We start from the raw sequence: 24872 nt of genomic DNA on the forward strand, positions 1-24872 counted from the left end.
ATATTTAATATAGTGCTGTCAAACGATTAATCGCGATTAATCGTATTAAAAATACGTTTTTGTTTGCATAATACATGTGTGTACTGTGTATTTTTATTATGTAGACATAAAGACACACACATGCATGTATACATTTCAGAAAAATGTTATGTTCGTATATTAAATATATTTATATATAATATAAATTATATGAATATAAATACAGACATGCAAATATTTTCAAAATATATACTGTATGTGTGTGTGTTTATTTATACATACATAATAAATTTACACAGTACAAACACATATATTATGTAAAAAGAAACTTTTATTTTGGATGCGATTAATCGCGATTAATCGTTTGACAGCTATAATTGAATATAAACAAAAAATATAAAATGTGTGTTTTTATTGCCATGCCAGCTTCTGTGGGTATTATATTGCAAGAAAATATATAGTAAATTATATGAGATTTTTAAAATCTATTTTTGTTAATACTCTAAAATTATACTTGGTTCAACTTTGTGTAAAATAAATAAATAATAATAATAATAATAATTATATATATATATATATATATATATATATACACACACATATATAAATTAAATATATATAAATATGTACTATAAAGGATAAAGGATTTTGACAAAAAAAAACAAAAAATCTTTTTAGTGGCTTCTTTTGCAGCAGTGTCTTCTTCTAGTTGAAGAAACACCCAAAACACCCAAAAAGATGTAAACAATGCAAAAATAATAAGAATTACATTTTATAAAGTCATAAAGAAAGACATCTACTATTATTAGCTACAACCGACTGACTGCATCTCAAAAAATAAGCTCAACAGAATCAGTCTCCACAGATGAGTATATGCAGCTCTAAAGCTGTTCATTGTCAGCTACACAAAAACAACAACGACTACCTTCACATTTCTCCAAAATCTGCACGGTGTCACCAATCTCCAGCGGAAGTCCATGCTGAACCATTCCTCGAAAATTTGCCAGCACTGAAGGGGAAAAAAAAGCAAAAGTAAGTAAAAAATTGTGTGACTCCTGAGTAAAGTAACAGCTCTGACAGATCGCAATGTGACATAACCATCTGTCTTCTCAAAACTTTGCATGGAAGAGATGGAAACCATCTTTAGTTCGGCCCAGTGGGTGAAGGAATATCAACATTATGTTCAATATTGACTCTGAATTCAGGAACAGGGATTTTAAAATCATTCTCAATTCACTTCTGAATAACACACAACCCAGCGCTCCACACATTTCCTAAAAAAATAAACCACACTATGCTTAGATCTGCACTTCTAACATTATCTCACTACTTTCTTAAATAAACCCTGAGTCACATCCCTAAGCATAAGTTACATAACAAGTACAAGATCTCTCCACACAGGAGCACACAGGCTCAACCCATCAACTACTTTTTGCATTCATGTGCGTAGATTCTTTATGCACAAATATGTTAATTTGGATTGCTCATTTGCATATCAAGTGGGTTAGGAAATATTCTGATATGGAAATAAATAAATAATTATGTGCATAAACAAAACCCGCCAGAGATTTGACACTGCTCAGAGGTTAAGCAGGCTGCCGAAACAGCCGTGTCAGCTTTTAAAGATGGGATGTGTTGCTGTGCTCGCTGCCTGTCAGTGATGTGCATTAATATATGCTGAAACAAACACACAGCATCCGGCCTGAATCCAGCAGAGATGCTGCAAGCACTCTTTCCAATCAGATACCAAGTATGATCAAGGTTACCATCACCATTATCAATATTGTTACGTATATCAAAGGATATTTTGTGTGATTTCTATGGATAAAATGGGTAATTATAGCCATTTACCAAATAGGTTTTTTTTTTACTATTAACATTAAATAGGTCAAAAAAATCTAATTAAGTTTAGATTTTTTTCCCCATTAATTAACAACAATTTTAGAACAGGTAATTACAATTAAATGATCAAATTTAACAACTTCTGGATTAGATATAAGATAATTTAATAAATGGGTCAAATGTTATGGTATATATATATATATATATATATATATATATATATATATATATATATATATATACACACACACACATATTATGTTAACAAAAACTTTTATTTTGGATGCGATTAATCACTAATAATTTAATAATTTAAAATAGTTTTAAGCAGTGAAACAGTTTTGTTATAATTACTATTATTATTATTGTTATAAAATAGTATGCTTTTATTCTTTTGAGGCTTTTTTCTTCATTATGATACATAATGGAAAGATCCATCCATGGAAAGATTGTAAACTGCTAGTCTATGTAGTAATGCAGGACATCCAAATGCTCACCTATCATTCATCGACCTCAAATATGGCTTATCATCTGCAATATGTAAGTATCAACTTCACATGGCGCGCAATCTAATGTTAACCTAGAGAAATGTGCGCTAGTGTCTGTGTGGAGTGTGGAAACTGAAGAGTAGCTCGCTGCAGGACAGATGGAGGCACCGGTGCGGTCACTTACTCCTAAAATACCCCCTCATTTTTGCTCATACAGATAAGAGTAATATATCTTTCATTTATTTGTGTGCACTCACAATAACAACAAAACATTGCGCTTTTGTAAAATAATGAAAGCAAACAGGATGCGCTATCTGCCGTCTCGGTCTCTGTGAACTTGAGCCCGAAACTCTGTGTGTATCTTAACCTGACAGACATTAAAAATATATCTACAGAGAGAGAAATGCCTACTTTTGAATGAACCAATTCAAATGGAAAACAAATATTCTCCAATTATGTAATCCGTATGAAACATGCATACAGGCGCATCCACTACTGCAGAGATGATGAGTCAGTGTCGCCGAGTTTATCTCTTAAAGGGTCATATGATGCAATTTAAATTTTTCCTTTCTCTTTGGAGTGTTACAAGCTCTTGGTACATAAAGAAGATCTGTAAAGTTGCAAAGACTAAAGTCTCAAATCCAAAGAGATTTTCTTTATAAAAGTTAAGAGTCAACCACACCCCCTAAAACGGCTCGTTCTAACACGCCCCCACATCTCTACATCACTATGTGGAAAGATCTGCATAATGCCGCCCAGTAGGCCTGGTCCGAATAGCATTTTTTAAGCTTCGAAGCTTCGGTAGTAATCAACGGTTGCTTTGTCTGGACATGCGACACGTTCAGAATGAATAAACTTTTAATAAACTACAGAACAGTGCGAGCCAGAAGCGGCGCGGCTCACGCGGGCAGGGCTTATATGCTCCAAGAAAAGACACTGCACTAGTAATACAAAACACACTGTCTGTTAAGAGCAATACTTTTAATATAGACAAATTATTATTAGGCTGGGCTACTGTATTTATTTATTTTTTTTATGACTGCCATATTCGCAAGTATTTTCCAAGCAAATTAAGTACACATTTTTATCATGTGTAAAATTACTGATTAACATGGCGGATAAAAGCGTTTTTTTTTGTACACCAACAATATAATATAGGCGTACTACTTACAGAACTCACTTGATGTGCTGTTGTGGTAGGCCAGTTTTAAATCGTATATTTTGCACATTGCCTTTGTCTTGTCCTCACTCTATTTAAAGTGCTCCCACACAGCTGAGGTCTTGGCATTTTTGTCTTCTCTTCCAGATGAACTGAATCATGACGTTCACTCATGGGTGATTCATATTAAAGGGCGAATGAGAACCAGGCAATGCCAGGTGTTCGAAGAAAAAAAAAAAAAAGAACATTCAAATCTCAAAATTGAAAAATGAATGCCAACCCACCTGGCGAATATTCGGGATAATCCAGCCCTCCAGCCCTACTGCCCAGATGTTCACGCAAAGAAAAAAGAAGGCTTAAATTTTTTTGAACCAGTAGCCTGCAATGCATCTGTGGCACAAAGGCTGTTTCTATAAAGTTGGGCAGTTGAAACTTTGCAAGGACAGTCTGGCGCTTCTGACTCACAGCCTGTAAGTACGTTTTTTATATTTAAATAATTTGCAAATGATGATTCAAACGCGAGTCTTGAGCAGTAGAGTAGGCTTTTTGTTTGTCGTTTCTCCAATCACAAATGCAGACATGGTTTTATGTTTATGCAGCGTGATACGCAACACAATGCGTAAAAAGACAGTATAAGTCAATATAATCAGTATAATCAGTAATTATTTCCCCACTGGATGCAACAAATGCCTCGTTTGTAATGGGTTTTTATTGGTTTTGTCTCGTCTAGTGATGTCCGGATCCCGAACGAATCTTTCTATTTAACCGGATCTTCTTAGTGAATCGGTCGAACTAGTTCACCAAATCGAACTGAATCATTTGAAACTGTTCACATCTCCAGTACGCTCTAATCCACAAATTACTTAAATTATTCAGTTTATAAACGTGCCTTAAACTCCCTCTGACACAACTTGAGGCATTTGGCCAATCACAACGCATTGGATAGCTGGCCAATCAGAGCACACCTCGCTTTTTCCGAACAATGAGCTTTGTAAAAATCGATTAGTCGACTAATGATTAAAATGAACAGCTACTAGTCAAGCAGAAAGATCCTTAGTCGGGAACAGTCCTGGTGATTACTGGATTAAAGATTTTTTGTATTTATTTTGATTCTGATGAAGCTAATGAACAACAGCAACACCCTGACAACCACCCATAACACCTTAGCATCTCAGCAATTAATTTTATATGAGCATACAGCAGTCACATCGTCTTCAGGAAATGCACAGTTCACAGAGTCAAATATTACATTTAAATACAGCTTAAACCTATCTGAACCTCAGCCATTGCCAACGGGAGTGACAAAAGCTCTGTTGTAACAGGACGGGTGAACCCGTCTGAGCTGTGCACTTGTGCTAAACGCTTTCCCACGGTCCTGCTGTCAGCGCTGTGGACACACACTGCTGCTTGGCAGAGAGACAGGGCAGCCAGAGGCCCGTCTCACATAACCCTTACCAGGTGCAAAGAGCCGTCCGGACCCCTATAACGATGAGCCTGTGACTCAATCGCGCGGCTGTGATCTACAGTCACTGTGCAGGAAGGTTCAGTCGGGTTGCTTCTGCAGTAATACGGCTGCTATTACACATTGAAGCATTTAAGAATGGTTAAGGTAGCATTAATTAATGTGGCCACATTTATAGACTGTATAATATTATGCATGTTCAGCTTCTAAATGTCTGTGGATATGAAGAATATCACACATAGCACATTTTTGAGTTGGGTATGTTTGGGAAAAAGGTCGTGATGGACTGCGTGGCTGCTCATTGCATCACTCTGGTTGATGTGTTGGCACATTTCCTCTGCTGTGCTCAAAGGTTACCCACAGAAATCAGTTTTCCTCAAGGTAGCCTGTATGAACTCTAAGAACAATGTGTAACAATTGTATAAAGTTTTCTAGCCTGTGCATTTACAATACACCTTACAATCAGTTAAATACACATATTATTAATGTGGTCAGTTATCGGTTATCACTGATATTACAGTTTTTTAAATCAACAAACAGTATTGTATATTTGAGTCAGTGTTTATTTACATTTATTAACAAAAACTACTACAAATAATTTACTATGTTTTAAATTAACAACATTAACTGGAAATTGCACAGGTGAAATATAACTTGAATGGATGATGTGCATTAAAATGCACACTTTTGTTAGAATACAATCACATGATGGATAAAATTACTGAATAGTTTTTGATGCTTCCACAACTATCATTCTCACAAGGTCTCATCTATGTTCGCCTGAAAAACACAGATCTGATCTGATTCAGGAAACTGAACTGACCCGAAACACTCGTACCTGCAGTCCTCATAGAAAGAAGAGCTGCAAATCCTACTGATCTGATGCAATACAACTTACCACAAAACACTTATTCTGTATTTTTAAAACCATCATTACTTACTCTATTTTACATGTACTAATGTATTCACTGCAAATGCCATTTATCAGCATTACCAGAGACAGTAAATGGCTGATGTCAGGGCATTAAACCACGGCAGAATCCCCTGTAGACAGTCAGAGCTCGCTGATATCTGTCTGCGTGTCAGGGTGATGGATGGGTGTGCACACTAACCTCTCTTCATATTGCTTTTTAACGCTAGCTGTAATGTTGTATTGAGTCAGCCTCCAGAGAGGACAATACCAGCCGAAGGCAGAGTGCGAACAGACATACTCTTGATACACAGAGATACCAACACAACACTTAGATTGCTAATGGGAGGGATGTTCGAATGGGTACATCTGGGATCAGTCCTGCAGTTATGATGGTAGTGAGTGAGGATTGGACAACTATTGAAAGTGAAAGTGACGTGACATACAGCCAAGTATGGTGACCCGTACTCAGAATTGGTGCTCTGCATTTAACCCATTTAAGTGCACATACACAGCAATGAACACAAACACACACCGTGAACACACACACAGTTGGGGGTTCGGTGCCTTGCTCCAGGGCACCTCAGTCGTGGTGTTGCCGGCCCGAGAGTTGAACCCACAACCTTAGGGTTAGGAGTCAAACTCTCTAACCACTAGGCCCCAAACAACAGGTTCAGGATTGGTTGGACAGCACAGCCCCTTTGCTGCAATTATTCCTGTTTCTCCGATGACGGCCATTCAAAAGTAAAATTGTGGGGAATATTTTTGTAAGCAAAATAAAAATCACAAATATTTCAGGTGTTTTATACAATTTTTGATAATAAGATTGTTTTTTGGGGGGGGAATTTCAATTTGAAATTTGAATGAAAAAACAATGATTAAACATACATATATATGCAGATATAATTAGAATTTATAGCTAAATTATTAAATAATAATAATAATAACAATAATAATTACAATCAATTTGTGTTATTATTATAATTCTTATTTTTTAATCATAAACGATTAAATTATTTTTGTTGTTTGTTACTTAATCATTTATAAATTCTACTTGCATATGCGTTTAAAATTAGTCCACACAGACAGCTACAACTATTGTTTTAGTATCATACACTTACACTTATTTTTTATTAATATTTAAAAAAAGATTTTTATATTTTCTCTTTTCATTTTAATTTTAGTAATATAGTGTTTTGCATGTTAAATACATTTTTATTCCATTTTTTTTTTCAATTTTATTTTAGTGCATAAAGTTAAATCATAAAGTGAAATGAGAAATGCTGCCTTGTCAACTAGATGAAAAAAAAAAAAAAACCTGTAGTGTTTCTTTTATTTCAAGTAACAAAAATTTATTTTTTTGGTTGAGGTTCTTATTTCAGGTTTGGTTAATTGTTTAATAACCCTGGTCGGAGCAAGATGGCAAAGTATCATTTCTACATAAAATTGAGAAAGATTTTTTTTAACTAAACCGGATGAATAAAAACATTCTTAAAGCGTGTTTTTTATTTTAGGTATTTATTCAGTTTATGGAGGTTATATTAATTGAATTGAAAAGTAATAAATTAAGTAATAAATTAACAAAAAATAAATGAATTTAATTGAAAAGTAATATATTTTCTACTGTAACTTTACAATACAATGGTATTTTGTACAAGGAACTTAGTTTTTTGTAAATGAAAAAAATATATGTATAAAACTTCATGCATTTGAACAAATTTACCGTCAATACAGATGCTGCATACACTGCATTCAACATATTTTCTCACTGACAAATCATGGTTCATGTTTCAATAGGAAATATAAACAAAAAAGAAAGAAATCTACACTCATCAAGCCATTTCATAGGATTTAAGCCTGACACATAAAAAAAATCAAATTTTTTAAATAAAACATTTCAACATTATTATTGAAGCAAATATGATATAGGCTTTCTAAGCTTAGAATACAAGATGCTGATGAAGCTTTTGGTTCATTTAATCACACCAAGCATTAGCAGAGACACAAGTTCAATATATTGGCTGAAAATGGCTCAGCGAGTCTCTAAAACAAACAACTTCAATAAAAATCAAGCACCAGAGGTACACCAGCAGTGCGGTTTTCTCATTTGATGTGTAATCATTCCCAGACTCAGCCCTTGTGCACAGTAATGAGAATATTATTTTTGATATTACATCTCTCACATATCATGCTTTGTCCTGTTCACTCCCAGAGTGCAACCTCTTTCTATATTAACACTTTATTTGCATATAAAACAGTGAAGGTCCTATTGTAGTTCTAGAATAAGCCATAAAGACATCTCACTCAAAATAAATACAGCCCATTATGATGCACAAAGAACATTTAGATTAACAAATCAATTCTGTCAGAAATCAAATTTGCAGGATTAGCAGACTTAAAAAAGAGAAATACAAAAGAGGTCTCTGTAATATCCCAACTGTTTCTCCTAGACATCAATGTTATTAAAAGAAGACTACTGGTTTTTCTTACTACTGACAGTCAGGGCCTTTTTGACAAAGACTCTTTGATAACAGTAACTGGCCTCCATCAAAAGATGTTTTTGACATGGTAAAACATGATTTTTTCTATTTTTTCTATTTCTATTTGTTTAAGAATCCGACCACCCTGACATAGCAACAGTGGCTCAACCAATCACGTGAGTTGGGGGTGTAGCTTTCTGTTCGTTAGACCAATGACAGGCAGGGTAAGTGTTCTGGAAACCTGTTTGCAAAGAGTCATTATTTAAGTGAAGAAATGTAAGTTAATAAATATTTCAAGAAACAATAATACTGCTTCACAGTTTCAAAATTAAATAAGAAAGCATTCTCAGATGATTTTCTGATAACTGAATAGAGCCTAAATGTGTTTGTAGTCTGTGTTCATTAGTGAAGCGTGGCACTCAGATGGGAATGTCTTGTAGCTATTCTCCACGGAGCACAGGACGGCCGTTATTACCAGAATGCCCAGAGAGAGAACAACTGAGACGGAGAGAAAGAACTGGAGGAGAATGGTGGAAAACACACAGCAAACTCACTTTTGGGAATTGTTTGTCTTAGGCTGTCACTTTCTCTAATGTTACAGAAGACAGAGAAACTGTACTTGACAGTTTCAGAAAGCCAAGAGCATGTAACACATGTTAGTACCGCGTTATCGCCTTGCGCCATCACTCTGATCTATGCTTTGAGGAGAGAATTGCCTCTTGACAACTTGATTTCAGCAAAAAATGTCAGAGACATTGAGTCATGGTGCTCATGCAGGCGATGTAGGTTTAAATCCAACTCTCTCTAGCCAATATTGGTGCGTTCAAGGCAAGTTTGAAAACTCATACTTATAAGTTTAGCGCACGTGAATGGCACCACAAAGTCGTGATTACAAATGTGAAAATCTGAACTTTCATTAAAGGCATGGTAGGTAATTTGGTTCAAAAACTTTTTTTTTTTGTTATGCGTGTTGAAAGTCTCTTCTCATCCCGATAGCAATCACTAAGTTAAGTGGTCTAAATGTATGTATGTGGTTTTATATCGTTTGTGAAAGGCAAAGAAAGGACCATAAAATGTTCATCCAATCATATTCCTCAGTGTGAGGGCTACGATAGGCTGTCCTACCAGCCTGTCGACATATGCATTTGCATAACCCCACACACCAAACTTAATCAGAAATGACAATTAATCAACACAATACATAACGATATTGCAAACCTAGAAGAAAAAGCAGCATTATTATTGTAATATTATGCACTTTGTACTGTAATGTTTTCTCACCGGTGAATGAGACATGAGATAATTTGACAGCATTGCATTCAACTAGAGCTGCGCGATATTAAAAAAACTCACATTGCAATATTTTGTTTTTCTGTTATATATATTGTGATATGCAGAAGAAAAAAAACAAACAAGAAAAAAAAAAGATGACTTGAATAGCTCTATTTGAAAAAAAAATAGGCCATATCAATGATTGGGATGATTTTGTAGGTGAGCAAATCAGCATAGAAAATAAACAAATTACAAGATAAATATAATAGAACAATGAAATAAACAGTGTTTTATATTTTTCAGGTAAGTCTAATATTAATCATGTCAGAAACTGAATAATCAAATGTAAAATAACACTGCAAAGTCTTCACTGTATAAATTGAATCTTATAAATCTGTTAAAGCTACAAAAGTGATTTTTCTCTCTGTGTTTTGTTGTTTGATTAACATGATTAGCAATGGAAAGCAACAGGAACATTAAACTGCTGTGAAGCAGTTACATGTGGAAGTTAACAGAATTCAGTGTTCACGTGAATCTGTCTTGTGTAGGCAGACTTTAGATGTTGCGGTGCGGGTTAGCACTACGTGACAGCTGTCGCATCCAGTGTAGACGCGGTGTCTGTGTGAGAGCAAAGAAAACAGAATACTAAACAGTGGGGCTGCACGATAAATCGAATGGAATCGAAATCACAATTAGAGCAGTAAATCTCCATCGGAAGGCCAGAAGGCGCTCTCGCGCTTAAACTCTAAATGTGCCTCGCAGAAGAAACCCAGGAAATTCCTATAGCAGTAGCTAGATAGAAGATTTAACTGCTTTTATTGATTCAACGTGACTAATAAAAACACGATTATGATAATATATGGTTTATCTGAGTTATTATTATTATAATTTTCATTAAAATAATGTATATTTATAATGGAATGCCTTTATCACTGCTTAGAATACTATGAAATATGTTGCATGCCTTATTCTGTGTAAGAAAGCCACATCCTCTCACAGAAGGATTTAAATGTGGTATTTTCACATGGTTTCAGATGGAGCAGCATTTACTACACAGAGCCGTAGTTCACTTAGAAGCTATGCAAACAGCTTTCATTATCGTGAACGATTTCTTCGATTTCATAATCGCGTAATGATATCATATTTTTTTGCGTAACTTGTCAGGAAACTATGGCTTTGTGTAGTAAATGCTGCTCCATCTGAAAGCACATGATGATGATTTACTGCTGATTACAGAACCTGCTTTACTAACAAAATGCACATGACAATCGCATTCGATTAATCGTGCAGCCCTACTAAACAGTAAACTATCAGTATACTAAACATAGCGCATTCTGTAATGTGACTATTGCGGATGCGAACATTGCGATGTCGATGCTGAAACGATATTCATAGATCAGGAAGAAGGAGGTGGGAACCAGCGAACATTTGAACAATTTTAATAAACAAATAAATAAAACAAAAAACTGAAAATAGCGCGGCAGCCCCTTATGGATGACTGCCACGAACAAACAGAACCAAAACAACATAAATAGTCCAGGCCTGGTCCTCTCTCGTCTTACACTGTCGTCACTCCTCCTTTTATCCTTCCAGAGCTCCTCCGTGGAGTGGGACTCAAGAACAGTGAGTGGTACACTCATTATCATTCACTACACCGGCCTCGCTCCATTCCCACGGCTCTCAGCCCTGCCCCACTCATCTCAGATATATCCTGCAGCCCTACATTCAACCCTCCACAAATGCCGTCTCTCATCATGTGGCTAGTTAGCCTCTGATCATGTGTTTTGGAGGAGGCATGGCTTTAGAGAGTGATTTGAAGGAAGGTTGAGATCTTATGCTTTCAAAGCTAGCTTGCTATTGCTAGCCTCTCCAAAAACACCAGTTGGGTGTCAGTGAGAAAATAGGACGGACACAATAGACACAGAATCGGCACTGATGGTAAATTTGTTGAAATTAATTACTTTTTTTCATTTGCAATAAAACTAGCTTGTTATACATTCAAAATACGTTAGTGCTGTACAATTACAATAGAATATATAACAATTCAATTTACAGTACCTTCATAAATAGAATAAAAGCATGAAAAAGCAGAAATGCACTTGATGCGGGTTCTTTAGTCATCATTTTGTAGAAGTAGATTTTAAAAATCTTGCCAAATTATTTTGTAGAAAACATAAATTGCCATTTTGCTCCAACCAAAGTAACTTGAACTCTGATGCTGTAACTTCCCAGGAGGACTTGAATGCACCATATTTCCAGCCTGTCAACTGGGTCTGTCCAACAGCATGGCAAAAATAAATCTGACATAACTTCTCATTCTCCATGTCAAGTACGGCCTCACAGGTTTCTCTGAGAAAAACAAACCATATGCAACTTCTCCAACTTGTAGGTGAGAGTAAATTCACCTGACTATCAACATGGTTGCTATGAAAAACAGCCGACGATCTCTGACAGATGGTAACAAGCACAAAGGCAGCAGTTTGGCGAGCTAGTGCCCTTTTCAAACCCTTCCCACACAGACAGCCATGCTCTACATGCGTTTTGACAGCAACCGACGAGCACAACTGTTCAAGTCACACTGTAAACTACCTGACAGATGCAAACGGTCAGTTCTTATCTTTGGAGATTTAAAAAAATCGCATGTTAACGAAATCTACAACTGCCAATAATTGTTGTTGAGGTCTAAAAAAAACTTTACTCAACTACTGTAAACAAAGAGCACTTTCCATGCTTTTATTAGTAATTGGCCGATTTACAATATTCTTTTAATATATTGGTGTCAACAGTAATGGATACCAATCCATTACTCCACAAGTAATCCATGCAACTCCAGCCCATCAATCAACATCTTGTGAAGAGAAAAGTTGCATGTTCATAAGAAACAGATCTCTCGTTTAGGCATTTTAACTTTAAACCTTCGCTTCTGGCCAAAATACATGTCCATTTTCCGTAAAACTTCCTCTAGTGAATTTTTTTAGCAAATTATCATTTTTGAGCAAACTAGTATTTTTTTAATGCATGAAACATATCCATAAATGAATCATTTGCAATGTACACATGATAACATGCATTTATAAAATATACAGGGTAAACTTTCATTTCATGCTAACTTTAAAGTTAATACTTTAAAAACACTAATACCTTAATAACAGTTAAATATAATCTTTGGGAAATCTCAAAATAGTGTACAATATGAATTTGTTGGACCATTTTTGTGCTTTTTTATTTCAGATTTATTACCATGACCAGATGTTGTTGGGAATGAGCTGTATTTGCTACAAAAAAATCCACTTTTGTGTACCACAGAAAAAACAGCATGGGTTTCGAACAACATGAGTGTGAGTAAACAATTACAGAATTGTCATTTTTGGGTGAACTATCGCTTTAAACCCATGAGATATATTAGAAGAAAGCTCTAAAGAATCTAAAGCCTGAAATCCATAGAGATTCCTGTTCCTGGCAAGGCCATAGAAAAATGAAACCAATATTGGCTTCTTTTTGCTTTCTTCTGGAGGGTGAATGGAATTATGGGGGTGAGTAAAATATGAGTGGATACTAGCAACAGGATGCTGGATGAGCTGACTGTACCAAAGAATAAACCCCTAATGATTGTTTTTGCAGTGACAGAGAACGTAGAGCGTAGTATGTTATTGAAGTGGTAACATGCAGAAATGAGTTCTGCACACATGACAATGAATTATGCAAAAAGAGCTGCTGAGATTGTTATAAGCATGAATGATTTAAATCTATATCCTGCTCTCTCTAAACTGAGTCTTTGCAGTGACAGGATATTTTTAAAAATACGCTCCTACATCACCAGTTTCAAAGAGCTCACAACTGACACTTTTACACCTTGTTGCGAGATGCAGCTATTTGAACAGTGAAAGCTCGCTATGGGCAATAAACCTTTAAGCTTTCACAAATCTTTAAGTATATGTCAGCATACACTAAGTATAGCTGTGTTCCAAAACCTAGTGAGCTTGCCATCTACTTCCTACAAAGACAGCATCTTAACATTAACATGTTGCTATAAGAATGTGTTACTTTAATAAGCACAAAAAGATATACGTAGCATACAAATATTCATTAAAATAGCACCTTCAAAAATTGACCGTCCCGCAACCGATTGCAACAATGATTTTTTTTATGACTTTTGTTGACAGCTGACTGTGTGATTGAGTTGAAAAATTAAATTTGGTGTGTGTGTAGGGGGGGTGGGGGTTAGTTGGTATATATAACGCAATATATACCCTGCACACAAACATGGCTTGGAAGATTTTTTTACCTAGTCTGCTGCAATGAATTTTGGGATGGCCCTGTCTGTTAAGGACACATGCAGCGCTAGCTTAGGATTCGGCCAAAATTAGATATCCTAGATGGCAGCATAATGTCGCTGCCAACCTTTTGAAACAGCTTTTGCATCCCATGATGCCTTAAAATGCTCGCTAGGGTTGGGAACAGAGCTTATGTGTGCTCTAGAAGTCTCATTTAATTCCCACCAACGCCTCACAGATCTAGCAGCTGACTAGGCCTCTTCTAGCTTTATCTGTCAATCTAATCTCTTTCTCGGAGTGGTGGCGTGCCTGTTGACCAGGGCACAGTAGGAGCCCAAGAAAAGCAAGAGCCTCATTTGTATGACGAAAGTGCTGGCATCATAAATCTGAGCTGAGAAGCACAGGAACAGGATGCGCTGATTCCCGACTACATCGCTAAATAGTTTGACGAAGAAAATTTTTTGGGCTGGTGGTAAGTGAAGTAGTGGATGTTTTAATTACGCTAATTTCTTCACCAATTGGAAGAGATGTGACATGGTACTGATGTGCATGTGGGAGTCTGGAAACAAGAAGTAACAAGAAAAGTATTATGTGCTTGTGACATTAGCTTTCACTTTACTTATTAAATGTTCAGAACATGGCGTAATTATAAACCAATATGGACTTGTCAAACTGTCTGTTCCCAGCTGTTCCCTGCAGATTCCACATGGTGGTTTTTATCACGAGCCGATCAACGTCCAAATTCAGCAGGGATGCAGAGATGACATTCAGAATCACGTGATTTCAAAGGAACATTCACCGAAAATAAAAATGCGTATGTCATTTGGAAGAATGTTTGGATTGTTTTCATCCATATAGTACAATGAAAGTCACTGGTGTCTAAAACAACACTGGACTTCATTGACTTTTAAAACTTCTTGTTTTTGTTCAAATGTTTTTAAGAAGATGTTTAAAAGCAAGTCATACAGGTTTGGAATGATGGGGGGTGACTAAATGATGAAAGAATTTATATTTTGGGGTGAACTATTGCTTTAAATTGACATTTATTTCTCACGTAACACTGCTTGAATAATAGGAACGGATGTGGAGAAATCTAAAGATGACTCACCAACGGATTCTCTGTAGTGAATGGGTGCCATCAGAGTCCAAACAGCTGATAAAAACATCATAATAATACACAAGTAATCCACACCACTCCAGTTCATCAATTAACATCTTGTCAACTGTAAAGCTGTGTGTTTGTAATACTAAAATACCTCTAAAAATACCTCTAAATAATCTATAACGCTTCCTCCAGTGAAAAAGTCCATCTCCTGCTGTCCTCTCACATCAAAATCTACTGACAGATTTGTTTAGAACTGTTTTGAACTGTTTTTACTTATAATCAATGCTTCATCTGTGCATATTTCTCTCTTGATTCATGAAGTTTTCACTGGAGAAATGGATAGAGTTGAAACATCTTATGATGGATTTGTTTCTTATAAACTGACATGCAGCTTTTCACGTCACAAGATATTGATTGCCTGGATTCGTGTTATTTACTTGTGGATAACTGTGATGTTTTTATCAGCTGTTTAGACTCTCAATCTGATGGTACCCATTCACTGCAGGGAATCCATTGGTGAGCAAGTGACAAACAAACTCATCTACTGTATATCTTGCATGGCCTAAGGGCGAGTAAATTTTTGGGTGAACTATTCCTTTAACTCAGAACACTTGGAATACTGCACACAAATCATATGGACTACATTCATGATACTTTTAGGGCAATTTTGGGACCTTTTTGAAGCTTAAACAAGCCATTCCCCATTTACTCTAATTGCAGGAATAAAAAAGACCTTCAAATATTCTCCCTTTGAATCCCACAATAGAAAAAAACAAGTCAAACATTCAATTAAATAATTACAAAATTATCACCATTAACAACCCTATCTCATTCCAACAAATATCCCTAAATACTAAAATCAACTTTTGTTAAAGAATAAAAAACACACACATTCTAATATGATCAACAGACACATTCTTGTTTGAAATGCCATTGCATTTAATGATACATTTACTGTAAATAGCAGATGGTTCATTAAGCTGAATTTGCAACCAAAAGGGCTGAGAGGCCAAGATTACAGTGCACGTCTGTGTGCAAATGTGTATGCATGCATTTATGTGTGTGTGTGTGTGTGTGTGTGTGTGTGTGTGTGCCATCTCGCCTGGACTCCATCCATATTTCATGACTGATAAAGGTTTCGGTAGCTGTGTACACTTTCCAAAGAGCAGAACTGTAATATTCAGCCATTTTGCCATATCCTATTGCAATATGCTCCAGATGTGTTTTTTGGCTATCATGAAAAAAAAAGAAAATGATTTTGCTATTTTCTATTATATCATTCTGCAATTTAAGAACAGAAAAACAGAGGCGTTGTTTGTTGTCCCACGTTCCCTGCCCCCTCAAACTACCTTTCTTCTCTGCTCTGACCTTCTCTCCTTCTAAGTGAAGAAATGACCAAATGTCATCCTGTTTATTTGAGTAAAGCTGTAGTGAACAAGATCACAGGAGACCTGAAGCCCATGTGAACTCCACTGTACTGCTGCACTCCTCAAACTGCTCAACGGACTTTATGTCCATCTCTACCCGTCAGCCAATGAGAGATGAGCAGATTCCAGACTGCCAAAAAGCATCCTTCAGACTGTCAGCTGCTGTCACAACAAACTTACAAAAAAATAACAAATCAAAATAATAACACTGAGGTTATGCGGTTGGCTCAACTTGAAAAAGAAAATTTGATATCACTTAACAAGCACTATTTTAAACAATTTAGTGAATAATTAATCAGTTATCAATATGTACATAAAGGGTCTCTCTCTGTGTGTGTGTGTGTGTGTGTGTGTGTGTGTGTGTGTGTGTGTGTGTGTGTGTGTGTGTGTGTGTGTGTGTGACAGATCAAAGATAGATAGATAGATAGATAGATAGATAGATAGATAGATAGATAGATAGATAGATAGATAGAGCAATAAATATGTAAAAATGTAAACATTAATATGTCAACAAAAATGTACATAAATAAATACAAATAAAACGTAAGTCGAATACGTTAGTGTTTGCTGTTGATGTAATAATAGATAGAATAGATAATGAACATTCTATTTCTCAAATAAAACCGTACTGCTTCGGTTTTAGAATTAAAATCATTTTCTCAGTAAATGAATCAGAGCGTCTATATGAAGGAAAACAAAAGAACAGCTTTTACTGCGGCTATTTCTTCTTATTACTGCAACAATTATTTTTAAGATGACCATTCAAATTAATTAAGGAAAACATCATAAATAATTATTTCAAATATATATATATATATATATACACACACACACACATATATATATGCAATAAAAAAATAAGCATTATTCTGTCACTTGCCTTCAAGGTTTTAAATCAGCGGGTAATTATGTGACATTTCATCTGCCATCAGATTGTAGATGTCACGGCTCATTATCGCACCTGCAGCGATCTAACTTGCGTTTTATTAACAATGCGGCAATATAATGTAAATATATTACTTACCAACGCCATATTTTTCATGTTCAGTCGGTATCCACATTTTTCCGCGTCAAGTAAAAGAAAGTGTGCTATAAAACAGGGCAATTACGGCGGATACTCTCCATATTGTTGTTACACAGGGGTTGCACTGTATTGTTCTGAGGGCAGAGCCACAGCAGCAGCATCCCACATCCAACACACTTCTCAGCCCTGAAGAAAAACACCAGTGACTCATGGGAGACGTAGGAAATGAATGCGAAAGATTGGATGGAGAACTACAAACACCCAGTAACCGGCGGCTCAACGCTGATTGGTCAGTGCGTCATTCACCAGGTCACGTGATTTAGGTAAAAAAAAACCAAAGCCGCCCAGATCAGATGCGCAGCACAAGTTTGACAGGTTGATTAACGGAATTATTAATATTGGCAGAGATTTTATATTATATTGATTTATTTGCCTGTATATCTAATTTTTTAAATATTTAGCAAGTTATATGTTTATTTTTCTGAACATGCTTTAAAAAATTATTACATTAATGCAAGTTTGTCATCCGCTTTTCTGGACTCTAATGGTCAAACTGGTTTGAACTAATCTCCCAGCCCTGAAAGCTGGTTTTCAGCTGGTCTACCTGGTCTTCCAGTTGGAAAAAAGCCAAACATACTTTAAAACCAGGAACAGACCAGCCTAACAAGGCCAGCTAAAACCAGCAGACCTTATTAGTTGAAGCTGTTTTTCTCAGCAAGGAGTGGGTGGTTAAAGTGTAAAGTTTGTTGATATGGATCTTCTAATCTAATAGATGATCAGCGACCCTTTAATCTGTCACTGCAAAAGCTCATTTCGAAAAGGGCAAAACAACTCATAAAGTGCACTTAGGAGCAAACATGTATCAGGTTTTTAGAGGATAACATGCTGTTTAACTTGCATGAGTCACAGCGTCATTTTGTGTGAATCAGCTGCTTGTTTGTGTGAATGCTGGACATCTTGAGAGGTCTGGGATTTATGAGACAGTACTTCAGACTGAATTAATGACCCAGAATGGATTTATTAAAACACAAAGATATTTGTGCATCATGTTTTATTAAATGTGTGAATATTGTGTCTTCTCTCATTGTCGGCTAAGCAGGATTGTATTCTTGAGCCGCTTTGTTTCCCCGAGCACCTCCTCCAGCGATGTCCGTAATATGGTTAGGTAATAGTCATGGAATTTTCAATACTAATGCCAAAAACAATTTATAAAATATTTAAAAGCATTTTTTTTTTTTGTAAACTGAATCTGTTCATCTGATATAAAACATATACAATTTTATCCACCCCTTAAAATAGTGATTTTATTCTGTCCCACTGTAGTCAACATGATGTAAAAATCACAGAATTATGTTTAATTATTATACTATGTTTAATTATTAACTAATTTTAATGAACAAGACATTATATTTTACATATACTGTAGATTCAAAAATCAAAATATATTTAATAATATTTAACATTAAACATTATATTGAATTATTATTGTCACACATTTGGCACATTGGAACTTTTTCCCACTTTGTTGTTTAATTTAGAACAAAAATGCAACTCTGCGACTTACAAGCTTTAAAAAAATCTGCCTTTTTTTTTTTTTTTTTTACTTTATTAATTCAGTTTTGATGTTTTTTATGTAACAAAATCACAGGGTTTTTTTATGTAGCTGTATGTGGACATGACAAACTTTAGTAACAAGGTTCCAAAAGTGGAAACCTCAAATAAAATGAATTAAAAATAAGAAATTAAGAGCCTGCTATGACCTGGCCTAAAAATGGCATATTGGTGATGATCTGCCATTAGTTCACCATAATTGTTTATGGATTCTAGGTCACAATTCAAGGTTATTGTTAACTGAAGCTATAAAATATACATTTTGTTTATTGAAATGAAGCTAAATTTAAAAGATCAGAACCACCCCCCCCCCCCCCCCCCCCCCCAAAAAAAAACTGCCTTACCAACTGATATACAATTGCTAAAAGTAAAACTGATAAACAAATAATTAGAATTTGCTAGAAATTATACTAATAAATATAAAACTAATAATAGGAAATAAAAGCTTATGCAAAATATCAATAAATACTATAATAGCATATAAATAATACTAAAATAATACTGGTTTGGGGAATAGCCCTTTTACTTCTAAATCTATGAAGGCCTGTTTAGATGGTTTAGACTCCAGTTACCAAAAAGCTGCTTTGTGTCATTTTAGAACAACAAGAGCACTACTTCCTGTTGTGTGATGCTCTGCCAGAGGACAGGATCCTTAGGGAGCAGCTACAACAGAGACGACTGGTGAGCGTCAATAACAAGTGCTGCTCTGGGATCAGCTCCCATCCTGTGTGACATTAGGTTAAGAGTACTCACAACTGATCAGACAGTAGCACAAACTACAGTCTAACTAACATGCAGAAAACCTGGAATATGAGTAACACCATCATAAGAGAAGACTTTGTGTTTTCTCTTTTCAAACTGTATTTTCTTATTTTAACTAAAATTGAAAATTAAAAAAGGAATATTTGTGTTTTTTATTATTATTGTAGTATGTATTTTCATATGTAATGAAAATGGTTTTGAAGAGAGATTCTGGTTAATAATTATTTCATTATTAATCATTTTTTCTACCCACAAAACCTATTATGTCAGATAGAAAATGTAATTTTATAGATTGAAAATGTTATTGAGAGTTAAAAGATTATTGAATATGTATATCACATTGAATACTTAACTATACAGCATTTTGATTTTTTGTTGTCTGTAAGTGCGTAGCAAAAATAAAACAGCTGAAATACTGTTGCTGTGTAAAAAAAAAAAAAAAAAAAAAAAAAAATGGGTTGCCAGAAATTCCACAATGGTTGCGTGCCTAAAAATACTGAGTAAACAACAAACACAGAATCTAATAAAAATCATATCACAAACAAAAATCATCAACCCACCCAGATTGTTTTTGCAGAGATATTATGAGTCAACATAATCATCTCACACACATTTCATCTCAGGCAAAAATCTGCGATTGTGGTTGCTAGGCAACCAGCGTTCTCAGCACCTCTGCAGTGTGGCGAGCAGCTGTTTAACAGTGCAGCTGTGACCTTTCTCAATCATTCGGTGACCCGCTGCACGTCGATGAAACTCGAGCTGAGAGGATTAGCACTGTTTATTAAACACAAATCATTTGCAGATTGCGTCTGGGATAATTATCGATGATTATGGCAATCGAACAGCGGGTTTTCAGAAACGCAGAATGCCACAAACACACCACACTGAGATTCAAACCAATTATAAAAACTGTTTATAGACTCACAACAATTATGGAACCGTATTTATAATGAGCACTATAGTAATGTCTTACAATGCTACACAGTCTGTGATGAAGTTTGATATATTGTGATAGGAGGAAGTTCTGGATCAGCAGCAGAAAGAGCGGGACGACACAACATCTCATCGCTCATGTATGTTCTGCATTGAGGAGTTTACTGGAAACAGGTGGCCCACAACTGTCGTTTGCAATAAAAACTCATTTCTGATGAATTCCGAACCAGTATACTTAACTTTAAATCATGTCCTAATGTGAATTTGTTGGCATTTGAGTTTTGACATCTTGTACATGAGCTCCACAACAGACCCGATCTCTGAATTATTTATTAAGAATATTTATAATAGTAATTATTTATATATTATTAATATATAAAATGTTTTATAAATTATATAACATTTATTAAATAGTATTTAATACTATATATAGTTTTCTATTTAGTATTTAATAAAAAATTAGATATTTATTAGAAATATATTTATTTGAATTATATATACATATATACAAATACATATTTACTACAACAAAAATACGTCAACGAGTTCCTCGACACTCTGAAGTGGAAACTGGAGAAGTGAGTGTTTGAGATTTTGCTACAACACTGCATGTAATCTCTCACACTTATACACTATATATTATTAATGTGAAACCACTATTACAAATTGAAAATATTTCAAACGGAAATGGAGAAGGTTTGAGCGCCCCCTCTTGGTGCTTGCAGTCATTGCATTAATCCCAAATAACCAAGTAGGGTTAGTGTTTGGGTCAGTGACAAATAAATAGAAGATGCAAAAATAAAGGCATAATGAAAGTTATTTTACTCTATGTGTTTTTGTTGTAGTAAATATGTATTTGTATATATGTATATGTATGTTTTTCTACTGATTATTAAATCTACTTTTATTCATTCATTCATTCTTAGTGTTTTTCAAGCAAGTTTTGTTTGTTTTCAATGACTAAAACTATTATCACTATATTATTATTATTAATATTTTTATATAGCATGCAGTGTCTGTACTGTGAGAAAACCTTCCCATCAATAAATTTTTAATACCAACAAACAAACAGTAAACATTACATCACAACAAATAAACACACAACATTAATTACAGACATAAAAATAAACAGTCAGCATGAGTTACAGACTTAAGTGAGTAATGCAGAAATGTTTTTGAGAAGAACCCTTGACCACACAGAGGGTCATTATTGTCATGTGTGTCATTTGTCCAGGCCTGAAGTTTTACCAGCAAGTGAAACTAGTGAATTACATCCGCCGTGAGCTTCACTAGTGCCGATGCTACTGCTGTCATCAGACCCTACAAAACGTTGCAAAACGTTTTTTAAACGGAATTAACAGGGTCCGACAAAACGTGCAAAACGTTTTTTAAACCGGTGACGTCTTGAACACCCTGGATGACGCAAGCGTTCACAGTAAGCTGTGACCATTCGTTTCTTTTGAAGAATCACCCTTTTTTTATTGATATAAATACTATTTAATACTGAGTTTACCCTCGATGGACAATTAATTTTATATCCATATATATATACATACCAAATTCTGACTAAAACACATCTATATTATAGCTAATCATTCTAATTTAAATATTTATATTTCTAGTATTATTTTTAAATACCTTGTATTAATTATCATTCTGACATTTTTTGTAGTACTATCACAATCACTGTGTATCCATCTGGACATATAAAAAACTTGCCTTGCATATTAGTTATTTTTATTATTTCATGTATTGATATGCTATTTTTTACTATAAATTTCTTACGGCAAACATTCTTTAATGTCTTATGTTGCATATACCGAGCTGCAGTACAAGACTGTAAAATTGAAACGACCCATTAGACGAGGTGTCTCTTTAATAGTTTTTTATAATACATGCTTTGGCTGATTGGGCCGCACATTTCTGACACACCCACCAAACTGTAAAAAAAAAATATTAAAACCCGTTGCATGTGCTGCTTTTTCAGGAAACTGTCGTTCAACCCGGAAAACGTAGCAAAACGAGCACTTGAACGTGCCCTTCGTTAACACGCTCAGCTGTCAGACGTCTCCCAGGGACGATTGTGAGGGTCCAAATCACCCTTTTTTTTTTTCTGAAGTTCCCGTTATTGCTGAAGACATTTCAAACCTCAGGGTTATAAAACAGACCAGCGTGCTTTATATATAACTGCTCAATATATTATTGACAGACATGACGGCTCTGTACTGAAGATAAGGGACCATCCAATTAAAAAATTCTGCTCAATTATTATATTTTTATTATTTCTTGAATTATATTATTGAGATGTATATGATTCGTGATTATTCATTTCCCAGTAAATGTGGGGTTAGACATAGCATATTTTTTACAGTGTATGCTTTGGACATTGTGAAGAAGCATACTGTCAAATAAAAGAATTAAAAATGTTATGTGCCTATTCCAGATACATGGGTTGATACATATGGAACGACGCTCTTCCTACATCTGAGACAGGATTTGACTGAAAAATAACCTGATTTCCCGTTATTGCTGAAGACATTGTGGACCTCAGGGTTGACCAGGACAATAAACTGCTCAAACTTAGTGTATTGGACCTTGTAATTCTGCTCAAATTATGTGTTAATAAATAAATAAAATAAACATACAAACAAACTTCATTTATTTACCAATGTAAATCCCTAATCAAAAGAAATCCACAAAAAAAAACATTTTACTTAAAAAATGGAAATCCCTAATTGAAAGGATTTGACTGAAAATAACCTTTTTGTTGGAAAATTGTGGATCATGGCTGACAGGACAGTTTAGTAGTGTATTGGCCTTGTAAATATTAACATTTGTTTTAATAAATTTGTCAAAAACGGTATCAATAGTCAGTATACAATTTACAGGTCCATTAACACTAATAATGCTAAATTATTAAGAATAGCCAGAAGTTATATGTCGTATATATTAGGATAAGACAGTAGTGAGGTGAGAGAGAGACAGGATTGAGAAAAGTCTGTGAGCTGGGATTCGAACTTGGGATGCCCGAAGCGCAACAGCGATATCCACGCCTTTCTCCACGAGACTATTGACGCCAACGTAGTTAAATGTTTTATTAGAAATGTATTCATTTATAATGTTCGGTCAATTTAGCAAAATTTGCTTAAAATTTCTAGGGAGAAAAATTGGTGTATTGTTAATAGTGTAGCAAAGTATGAAGCTGCACAAAAGTCACTTTCAATCCAAGCAGTTTATAATGCGATATATAAGCTCACGATTCTGAGATGTCACAATTGTGAGATATAACATTAAACTCGCAACTTTAAGAAGAAAGTCTTTGTAATTGTAAGATAAAAAGTCAGTTACCTTTTTTTAAATCCATGGCAAAAAGAAAAAAAAACTATTGTGATGTAAACTCAATTCTGAAGGAAAAAAAAACGCGGAATTGCGAGAAAAAAAAGTCTTCATCGTGAAATAAAACGTCACATTTCCCTTTTTCGTGTCGGAAACAGGCTTCCAAAATATCTCGTGAATTCCTATCAAATTGAACTGAATTTTATCCATGGAAACTTACAGAACAGTGGTAAGAGTGACTGCATTTTTAGTTTCTCTCTTGTTTATTTCACTTATTAAAACATGAAGCACTTCACTGAATATAAATTTAATTGCAACCTAAATTTAGAAATATTTAGTAAGGTTTTGTTTTTTGTCTGTTGGTGTGATAAAAACAATTCAATACACAAACAATATTGCAGTAAAAGCCACTCTTTTATTATCAAAACATCAAATTCATTCTCATGTCTGATTTCAAACACGCAAACAATCATTGAAATCATCCCAGCGTCTTGTTCATTCTTTGTTGAAGCCATTCACAGGTTCCTTTAAAAAAACGCAAAGCCTTAAACCTCTTCATACTTGTCTTAAGTCAATCAATAAATATTGCATATTTCACTAGGAGTAAATCCTGTGTCTTTTGGTGAGGACTTATCTTATCCAAGGCACTTGTCAGCACTAGTATAAACAGCTGTAAGTGCTAGCAACACACAATATTAGTTAAATATACTTAACTAATCGAGACCTACCAAACTGTACAAATTAGTATGAATTTATCCATTTATAAAGGGCAGTAAAAAATCTTTTTCTGTATAAACAAATAAAGCAA

At 34.9% G+C, this 24872-nt stretch overlaps 1 protein-coding gene across 1 annotated transcript in view; it reads right to left on the reverse strand.

The window, feature by feature from the left end:
* Window positions 1-17653, reverse strand: part of dock4 (dedicator of cytokinesis 4) — a 69698-nt gene extending 52045 nt beyond the window's left edge. Inside the window, exons 1-2 of the mRNA XM_042752713.1 lie at window positions 17423-17653; window positions 905-988 (exon numbers count right to left, since the gene is read on the reverse strand). Coding sequence (XP_042608647.1) covers window positions 905-988; window positions 17423-17459 — 121 coding nt within the window. The 5' untranslated portion in view covers window positions 17460-17653. The remainder of the gene's footprint in view (window positions 1-904; window positions 989-17422) is intronic.
* Between the last annotated feature and the right edge of the window lie 7219 nt (window positions 17654-24872).

This window comes from Cyprinus carpio, chromosome B25 (assembly GCF_018340385.1).
Source record: "Cyprinus carpio isolate SPL01 chromosome B25, ASM1834038v1, whole genome shotgun sequence".
In the NCBI taxonomy this organism is placed as follows: Eukaryota; Metazoa; Chordata; class Actinopteri; order Cypriniformes; family Cyprinidae; genus Cyprinus; species Cyprinus carpio.